This window comes from Myripristis murdjan, chromosome 10, assembly GCF_902150065.1.
Source record: "Myripristis murdjan chromosome 10, fMyrMur1.1, whole genome shotgun sequence".
NCBI lineage: Eukaryota > Metazoa > Chordata > Actinopteri > Holocentriformes > Holocentridae > Myripristis > Myripristis murdjan.
This window is the reverse complement of record NC_043989.1, coordinates 23,362,698-23,372,560: the sequence shown is the minus strand read 5'-3', so window position 1 is coordinate 23,372,560 and position 9,863 is coordinate 23,362,698. Positions and strand designations below refer to the sequence as shown.

General features: G+C 43.3%; 1 protein-coding gene across 1 annotated transcript; it reads right to left on the bottom strand.

Moving 5' to 3' along the window:
- Positions 1 to 2,686: 2,686 nt before the first annotated feature.
- On the bottom strand, positions 2,687 to 9,863 carry LOC115366970 (zinc-binding protein A33-like). The gene is made up of 6 exons (XM_030062648.1): positions 9,135 to 9,863; positions 8,069 to 8,164; positions 5,992 to 6,225; positions 5,767 to 5,789; positions 5,081 to 5,196; positions 2,687 to 4,090 (listed from the first exon to the last, which is right to left on the bottom strand). The coding sequence occupies exons 1-6, from the start codon at positions 9,651 to 9,653 to the stop codon at positions 3,528 to 3,530; spliced, it is 1,551 nt and encodes a 516-aa protein (XP_029918508.1). The 5' UTR covers positions 9,654 to 9,863; the 3' UTR covers positions 2,687 to 3,527.

The window sequence follows — 9,863 nt, the reverse complement described above, 5'->3', positions numbered from 1 at the left end:
CTACATCACCTTTATATTGAGTAGTCAAACCCAAGATGGCATTGTTTTATGGCTGCAGCATTACATCAAATAAAAATATCTACATGTCGGCATTATTTTATACACAATTTTTTTGTTAAATTTAGTGAGCAGTCTTATGGAACTCTGTTTTAAATATTGTAAACATGCCAACATCACTGACTACTTAAAACAAAAACATCAAATTCTTCTAAGCTCGCAATGGTATAATGGATCAATATAGTACATCTATCTATCTATCTATCTAAATATGAAACACACACAGGAATTATTGAGGATGAAATTACTTTTTAAGTTTATTTAAAGCCCAGTATCACTGTTCACAGTCTCAAAAGGATTTACAGTACATACCCACACGTTTACAACAAAGAGGATGACACCCCTTAATTTAAACCTCATTTACTGCTTAAACTCATTTATTTTCCTATTATGTATTGCAGTTTCAGACTTTTGAGTGATATTGTTTATTTTTCTGTTAGTCCTATCCATTAGTTCTATGTAGTTATATTTATGTTGAAAATGTATGAATTTTTATGTAAGCCTTGAGGTTCCTTCTTACCGTATTTGAGTGTCTTCTATACATATAGATATGTTGTAATTATTTTTCTCTTAAAAGTATGTGTGCAAATCAATCAGTTAGTTCAGCACGAGGTAAGTGGTATCTTTGGAAACTTTAGGATCTCCTCCAGAATTTGAAGTTAAACTCTGTGGGGTTGAACTAAGCTCGACTGTGCCGCATGGAGTTGTAAAGATAAAGCCACAAATGGGACCGTGAGGGCTGATGGAGAAAAAACATGCAAGATAATTGCCTCAGACTTTCTCTGTGAATTTTTTTTTTTTGTAAAGTGCAGGTCTCCTTAAGTAAACTCTCCCCCCTCTTTTCACGCTTCCCTCTCTGTAGTCTCTCGCTCCATCTCTCCAGTGCCCAATTCTATCACCACTATCACTACTTTAGAAATGGGGACGTTGGCAGGTGTTTTGGCAGCTTTAAGCTGATAAAGCATCTCACTTTCCTCCCCCCTTTTTCTCCCCCCCCTTTAACTTCCACCCCTGCAATCTCCCTCCATCTCCTGCTCTCCTTTCTCTCCGCAGCTCCCGTTAACCCGCAGTAATCCTCTCTCTTTCAAACTGAAACGGACCTTGATCGAATATGTTCTCCATCCTTGGGAGGACACACAAGCTGACTTCTCTCCAATTGCTAATGAGGTTTCCATTAATCACTTTAAGCCTATCTTACCACCCCCCCCACACACACACACCTCACCCCACACACATGCACACGCCAATTCCCCCTACCCATCCGTCTCCTCATTGATTATTGATGGAGGGGTGAGGGTGAGGGCCAGACTCTTGAGAGGAGGGAGAAAAGAGATCAATTACCGAAAAGCGGAGTTAGACATGCTGACAGTAAAAATAGAGAGGCAGTGTATTTTAGGAAGACATCAGTCATAGGCAGCCTGTGCAGGAAAAAAAAACTTTGAGTGATGGAGGGGATGAAAATAATCCAAACGGAACAAGAAGAGACAGAATTTTTCTGTGATTGAAGTAATCTCACCCCGCCATCCACACACCGATGAACCTGACCCTTTCTTAAAGTAAACAAAGGAAGAGGTGAATGAAGGGAGTGGCACAGCAGTAATGAAGAAGTGAAGAAGGCTTGTGTTACTGCATGCAGATCAGCCTGCAATAATATCTAATTACAGATCAGGACAGTTAAAGGAGAGGAGGCTTGGATTGGACATAACCCTGACAAACAAAGTCGTCACGCAAAGGCTATGCTTAATGTATGCGCAGATGACGCAGAGAGATTAAGCCAACATCGATAATGGATAAGTTTTATTCGGGCCAGACTAATTCTCATTATTTATTTGTTTGTAACAGAAGTCACAGATGAGCAAATTGTGGCAAATGGCGCCAGGAAACCTGTTATACTGCAGTCGTGAAATTGCGTGGGTGTGTGACGAAGACGATGATTCAAAAATTTTACTTTAATATCCACTGACTCACTGATTACTTTGAAAACTTACAATGCATCCATTCGTTTACAATGGGGTCTCTTTCAGTGATGTCAGCGACACATCTCAAGCATTTCAGGCATCTTAGGCACATCTTTGGTTAACAGGCAAAATAGGAGTAACAGCTGATTCCCATCAGGTCACACAGACACACATGTACACACACACCCTCTCCCCAGATACAGCAGAGACACACCGTGACAAGCTTTGAGCAGGGTTGCTGGAGGGCAGGCAGCTTTATCGTGGCTCTGCAAGGAGAGCTGCAGCACTGTGTAGTTAAGATTAAACACCCTCTAGTGGAATCAAATGTAACGACAACCTTGGTGGGAAGGCAGTGATCTACCTGCCTCCTTGGCACAGAGAAATGTTTGGCCGTAACATCATGACAGATGTTTGGAAAATGTGATCTGAACTGGTCTCAAACTGATTTGGTGATGGGCAAAAAATGAAAAAGAAAACAAGTTTAAAAAAAAAAAGAAAGACAAAATATTCAACACACTTTGTATTAAATAATAAAAAAACAGGATAAATCTGAGGTCAGTGACAATGTGCGCTGCAAAAAATCTCCGTCTTAACCCTTTGTTCAGTCTCACACTCAGTCCTAAAAAGTGGGTTGAGATAATCCCACTTGTTTCCAATACAATTTCACTTGCTGCAGGATTTTTTTTTTTTTTTTTTTTTTTTTTTTTTACTGATAACAAGTATGTTGAAACAACACAGAACAAGGCAGATCAGGCCACTAGCATTAAGAAAACCATACTTGAGAATGAAGAAAATTGTGGAAACAAGTTGACTAGCACTGGAAACAACTGGGGTTATCTCATCCCACTGTCAGATTTATTTACTTGTTAAAAAAAAGATCTTAACGCTGACTATGATGATGTGTTAATGGCTTGTTAAGACTGAGAGTTTTTGCAGTGTGTACGGTTAGTGTCAGCAGGCTTTGCTTTTTTTTTTTTGAATGGAATATTTTGAGGCACGTAAGGCAAACAAAAATAATAACTTCAAGGTAAAATCCACTAAAATCAATCCTTTCACTTTAGAAAACCATATACAGTGTATGTTGTTAAGGTTAAAATGGCATTACAATATCTGTATAAGATACATAAAACCAGTGTAATAGTTTGTTATATAGTTAGATACTATTATTACATAAAATTGATCCTTAAAAAGGCAACACATGTATCGATTATAATGATTGTGTAGGCTTTTCTCATGACGCAAGTGAGTTTTTGGTAATTTATCTAATAACTAAGAACATAAACCTTTTCTATCAATTTTCCCACTAAATAAAAATCATGGTGCCTGTTGTCTTGTACTTTGGAGGCTTTATCTTCTTACATCTGGGCTTACAAGAATATATCTGAAGGTGCAGGAGTACCAAAGTGTGCATCATCCCCATGCTGTTCACAACAAAGGCCTCATGTCGAGAAAGTTTATGTTAATGTGAAAGCTGTGCTGAGTCATTCATGAAGAAGGTCATGGTGAGAAGTGTCACCACAGCGGCGTCACTAAGGTGAGGGGCTCGCGGTTGCGTCCATTGATAATCGGCCAGGGATTGAAGTAGGGAAAAACGGGCTCTTTGAATTTCGCATCACAGAAGGTGAACAGGTGGCTCATATCCCCCGCGTCATAAAAGGCTACTTCACCACGGCTGTAGTCCAGATAGACCCCCACCCTCCTGGGAGGTCGCGGGGGATATAACAAGCTGTCCTCTGCGTCGGTGCACGCTTCGTACTCGCTGGTCCCGTCACCTTTGTCCCTCATCACCAGGGTCCAGAAACCGTCGTCGGGGCAGAGGCTGATTTCCTCCTTCCTGTTGACGGAGGACGTGGCCACGCCCAGACCCCAGGCCGTCTTGGAGCCCACCTCCACCTCCCAGTAGTGCCGGCCGGACGAGAAGGCCTCGTGGCCCAGGATGATGTTGTAGCGGGTGAAGCGCTCGGGGTTGTCGGGCAGGTTGGGCTGGATGTCACCTATGCGGACGCTGGTGCGACACGGGGACACCCACAGGCGGGGGTAGGCTGTGTCAGGGTCAAAGGTCACTTCTGAGAAAACTGGGGAGGAGGAGAGCACGGATGGGTTAAAGACTGGAGAAGAAGTAGATCCATATATGTTTTTAGACAGGTGAGATGTGGGACTTTTGTATCTTTGAATGTAACAAGTAATGCAAGACGTTAGGGTCTTGCAAAAGTCACAAGTTTGAGTCTTCATGTAGACACTGAACTCGAGCCTCTTCACTTAATGTAGCTTTCTCTGGATGGAATTAAATCAAAATACAAAAAAAAAATAATAATAATAATATAATAAAAGGTAGAAAATAATGATATAATGATAATAATGATACCGGTGCCTGGCATAATCCACAGCCCTCAGGGCCAAGAGTTTCATTGGGAACTATTTCTTGCCTAACAACACGGTCAGACTGTATCTGTATCTCGACTTTGTACTTGCTGGGTGTGGATACATACTGTTTGCCATGTTCCTCAGATTATGATTGGTATCAATGTCATTACTTTTGGAAGGAACTATTATTGTTGAGTTCTTCACATATTTCCACTATGAAAAGAAAAGTTTGCCAAGAGCAGGGAAGATTGTGGCAGTTTGAAAACCTCACCCAATCACACAGAAACTGAAGGGACAGACTGCACTAGAGGTAAGTGGGAACATTTCTTTCTTTATATTTTGGGTGAATTGTTCCATTAAACTGTAAACTCTAAATTATATCCTGCCTCGTGAAGAGCAGAAAGCTGTGTTGTACCTCAACTGAGCTTCATTACATGTTATACAGTCAGCATTCCTGTCTGCTCCTCCTACACCCTCAGGACCAATGTACATATGACGTCACAGGCTTTACTTAAATAATCAAAACTCGTGGCTTTAACACATTCACTTGAGAAAAGCTCATAAAATCAGCAAAAATCTGCAAATAATCATTCACAAAAAATGCCTGCAGATATGTTTTGCTTGTGCAGATAGAGACATATTTTAGATGTGGTGCTGTGTATTCAGATAACGTGTGAGTATGTGTGTGTATGAGTGTGTACCTGGCTGAAAAACAGAGCTCATCTTCCTCCAGATCCTGTACTGCAGAGGCCCAAGGAACTCTCCAGACTGCAGATCCACGCTGACCTCTGGGGGGCGCTCAAACAAGCTCTCTGCCCTGAGACAAAGACAGCAAGAACAGTCCAGTGTCACAATGACTTGAAAAATAATCTTTTCACCTTGTTGTGTCACGATAAATGCAAAATGAAACTGAATAATTTTTAGCCTAATACCTTTCCATCAAAATCCCATGACTTTTACTTGCTGGAAAATGCCATATTTGTAATTATTAGTTTATGGCACACCATTTTCAAACCTGCAATTTCACTTTGACCTTGAAACTAAAACACTGGCAACATGGTAGTACATTTTTGGTTGTTCACCCCTTAAAAATCCTGATTTCTTTTTCCAAAACACCCTGATTGTGTCCCAATGACATAATGCACTTTATTCATTTTGAGGACTTTGAATCACTTTCATGTTTGTCAGAGTCAAAACTGCCCACTTTTGGGCAGCTGGGAGCGCCAGGAGAGGGACAATGAACAGCTACATCGTCTTAACATCATCTCAAGTACAATTACAGATGATTGATTAACTCAATAAGAAGTTATTGCAGTCATGCGGCTCTTTAAAAACCTGCATGTCTGCTGGCTGGATTATATGAAAATGATGGATTTTCTTTACTCACCCTCCAATGAAGTCTTTGATTCCCTGGAAGAAAGTACACAGAGCAAATATTACAACATGCATATGTTCCCTATGAAAATCTGCTCTCCCCCAGTCTGCACTCAGGGTGTAAATTTGCTTTATCTTAATTCTTTCTCCCTCACTGCGCCTCTATACTCTAACAGTATTTCCTCTTTGACATTTTTTTATTTAATCGTTTCTCCTCCCTCATCTCTCTCTCTCCCACCTTGAGCTGCTCTGGGTTCTCCTCCTCCCTCAGTTTAAGGGCAAGCTGGTCAGCCGTGCTCTCCAACTGGCTGATTTGCTCGGTGGCCTGGGTGAGCGCCTCCTCCAACTGGTTGAGCCTCTCCTCTTTCTCCTTCTGGAGTTTCTCCTTCACGCGCTCCTCCTCCTGTTGAAGAAACTCCCTCAGACGGGCAAACTCCACGCTCACCTGCTCCTCCAGGTCGGCCGCTCGCTCCTGAAACGCAGACAGGACACATAATTACACATAATTACGAACAGAAAATTTCCTTTTGTCTTCTGTGTATTTTTTTTTCTTCTTTGAGACAGGGAAATTGCACACACACACGCACGGTCAAATTTCCCCTGGGTAAAAAGAAGCTCTTCAAAAAGAATCTGTGCTCCTGTGGTGCATTTCCCTTTCTCTAAAAGCTTTTTGTTTGTTCTTAAAACCAACAAAGCCACGGTCATCACCACCTGAGTGTCAGCGGAACAAAAAATACCGCAATATGTGTCATATTCAGTTGTCACAGGTGTTATTTTGTAATGAGTTCGGTTAGGGATTTCCTGCTTTTCCCAGAATGACTTTCGACAAGCCACACAGCCACACACAGTGCGACGGTTTAGTAATAGCGAGAAACTTTTTCTATGCGACGTCTAGGCCAGTCATCTGTGGGAAAAAGAAAAAAAAATACACCTTCCTACAAGAAAACTGACCCAGAAACACAAGGAACATCCACAATTTTTAGCACTGTTTAAATGTTTTACGGTGGATTTTCCCTTTATGTCTGTCATGTGTATATAAAAACATATTGACATCGTACAGAATCCATTCATGAGGGTTTGCCAGATAAGCATGTGTAGACAGACAGGTAGAGAGACAGGTGCGTGTACACACACAGACACACACACACACACTGACACAAAAACATTCTTGTGTAATGTGTAGGATGAGTAATGACAGACTTCCTTTCAACCTTGTTCACCCACATCCTGTCATTCTGTGCCACTGACAAGACAAACGGAGAAACACAGAAGTGAAAATCTAAAATTGTGCAATAAAACCGTGTCAGGGAGCTTGACATGAGACCAGCAGACAGGAACACAACACGCTCGCTTATCTGCTGCAGCAACAACGCATCATGTGCATGCCCATATCTCTCGCTCACACACATACACACACACACACACACACACACACACTCACACACAGACTTCTGTGTAAAACGAATGCTGTTGTAGTGGAAAAAGGTTCCCAGCATAAATGTTGTCACAACTGTTCTTATCTCTCTCTGTTAGGGTGTGTGACACAACCAGCAGTCTGTTTGAACTTATATTTATTTACTCTGTATGTGTGTGTGTGTGTGTGTGTGTGTGTGTGTGTGTGTGTTTGAGCTTCAGTAATAGCCAGTGACAGGGGAGACATATGTGTTGAAATGTGTGGCTGGCTGTAATTTCCACTAGGGATACACACACACACACACACACACACACACACACACTTTGAAATTGCATTAAATCTAGTACTGATAGCTATCTTCATCAGCACATGTAAGTATATCATATTTCAGACAGCTTCTTGGTCCCTGTTGACTCCTTTGAGATTGTGTAAAAATGTTGGAAATTAAGTTTTAAATGGCTAAAATCTTATGGGTTAAGGTGCCGCCCCCCCCCCTCACCTTTCAGTCCACAGTTACCCCCCTGAACGTGTGTATGGACTCGTGTAAACCTCCGTGAGTCATCAGAGTGTACATGACAGTCACTGAATTACTACCTGTCGCGTCACTGCTGTAATTAGTGTAAGTCATCCACCAATTCCAGTCTTTCACACAGGTCCAGGTGGAAGAATGCAGGTGAGTGTTGCCTAGCTACCAGAATTTCTGGTTCTATTTCGCAGACAACACACACACACACACACACACACACACACACAGAAACACAGACACACACAGATCCTTTTGTTTTTTTAGCTTGGATTATGGAGTGGGTGTTCAGTACATAATCTCTTTTTGACAATATAACAGCAGAGCCCACACACAAACACACACACTCACAAACACACACACACACACAGCTAATACCTTAATAAGGAGGATCTTTTCATTGGTTTGGCTTTGGAAGAGCGAGGCCTCCTCTGTCTGTAGCTGAACCCTTTCTAGAGCGACAGACAGCTTATCCTGTAGGAAACAGAAATAGGTCAAACACACACACACACACACACACACACACACAAAATATCATTAAGAAATAGTGCAGCTAAACAAGATTACTTGAATGGACAGTTGATTTGATTGGTGCCTTGCTCAGAAAACACTTTAAATGGGAGTCTTATGATGCACAGCCCTTCCCCAAATGAGCCCTACAGCCCAAACCCAGACTTTACACCGTGGTAAAATGAAGTTAGAGCTCAGTGAGGCCGCTTGGGTAGGAATGTTCCCAAACACTGGTGGTCTGCTGCTATAGTGTAGGCGAGGAAAGAGCTGACACCGGCCTGCTGAATTCTTGTAAAACTCGAAAGTACACAGAGGCCGTCGGAGCAAACAGCGAGTCTGCTTTTAAAGGTCCTGCCATGTCACTGGGGCTGCCCTGTGAAAGGCCTGTTTGTCCCGGGGTAAACCCAGGGTCGTGTCCTGATCACATTCCTGCTCATAAACTATAACAAATTCAGGCTTGATTCGATTTCTGAAAATCTCTTGGCAAGCCTGAGGTGAATTCATATCCAAGGAGAGATGTTTTTGGATGAATGTTTGGTAGGGCAAAGATGGATACTCCCAGTCAGGTCACATTCTCATCTTGTAGGTATCATTATAATGTGACCTTAAGAGAAGATCTTATGCATTTATTTATTTGATTGAATCCACACAGGAAAATTACATCTGGATTCTTCACCAAAGTTTGCTGACCAAACCATGTAATGATCAGCCTCACTGACCATCTTTTATAATCTTCTATCGTCACGTCATTTCAGGAAATTAAGTTTACAAGAGCGGGTTATTCACGTTTGGTGGAAACTCGTAAATGGTAGGATAATTACAGAGACGTTCTCATGCCCTCAGTGAACTGATGGCCCTGAGTGATACCAGTGACAAGACCACACTGGTGTTATGTAAACACACTGGTGTTACGTATTGTAAACTCATCCACTACCTTATAATTCTCAAAAGCCTCATTTATGGGGATGACATTGTGCGTCTTGTGGTCCCGGGACATGCCGCACACCAGGCAGATGGGGAGCTGGTCGTCCTCACAGTACAGCTTCAGCTTCTCCTCATGTTCCTCGCACATATCGGCCAGCAGGCGCGGCCAGTAGCCGATGGAGGAGGCGACGCTGCTCATGCTGGAGCCGGGCTCCCGCTCCTCGGGCTCCTCCGGCTCACCTTCCGGGTCCCATCCGACTAGACCCGCGGCCGCGTCCGTGGCCCGGGCTCTCCTCACGCTCTCCACCACGTTGCACAGCAGCGAGTTGGGCCGCAGCTTGCGGGTACACGACTTTCTACACTGCGGGCAGGTCGGCTGCTCGTCCGCCTTGGCCTCCCAGCAGTGGGTGATGCACACTCGGCAGAAGTGATGGCCGCACTCGAGGATGACCGGCTCACGGAAGAGCTCCAGACACACCGGGCAGGTGAGCTCAGAGTGGAGCTCCTCAAGCGCGCTGGCGTCCGCCATTCTCCTCACGACGCATACTGAAAAGCCTCACGAAAACTGCTGATGGCAACTCTGAGTAAAAAGTTCAAGACTCGGATTCTCTTCCCGTACAGACCGGGAGGGAGTGGTCTGAGCGCTCGAGTTGACAGCAGAGCAAACTATTTTTGCGGAAGAGACGGAAGGCGTGCGTCAACAGGCTCTGTGCTCCAGCAGGCGGGGGCCCCGTTCCAT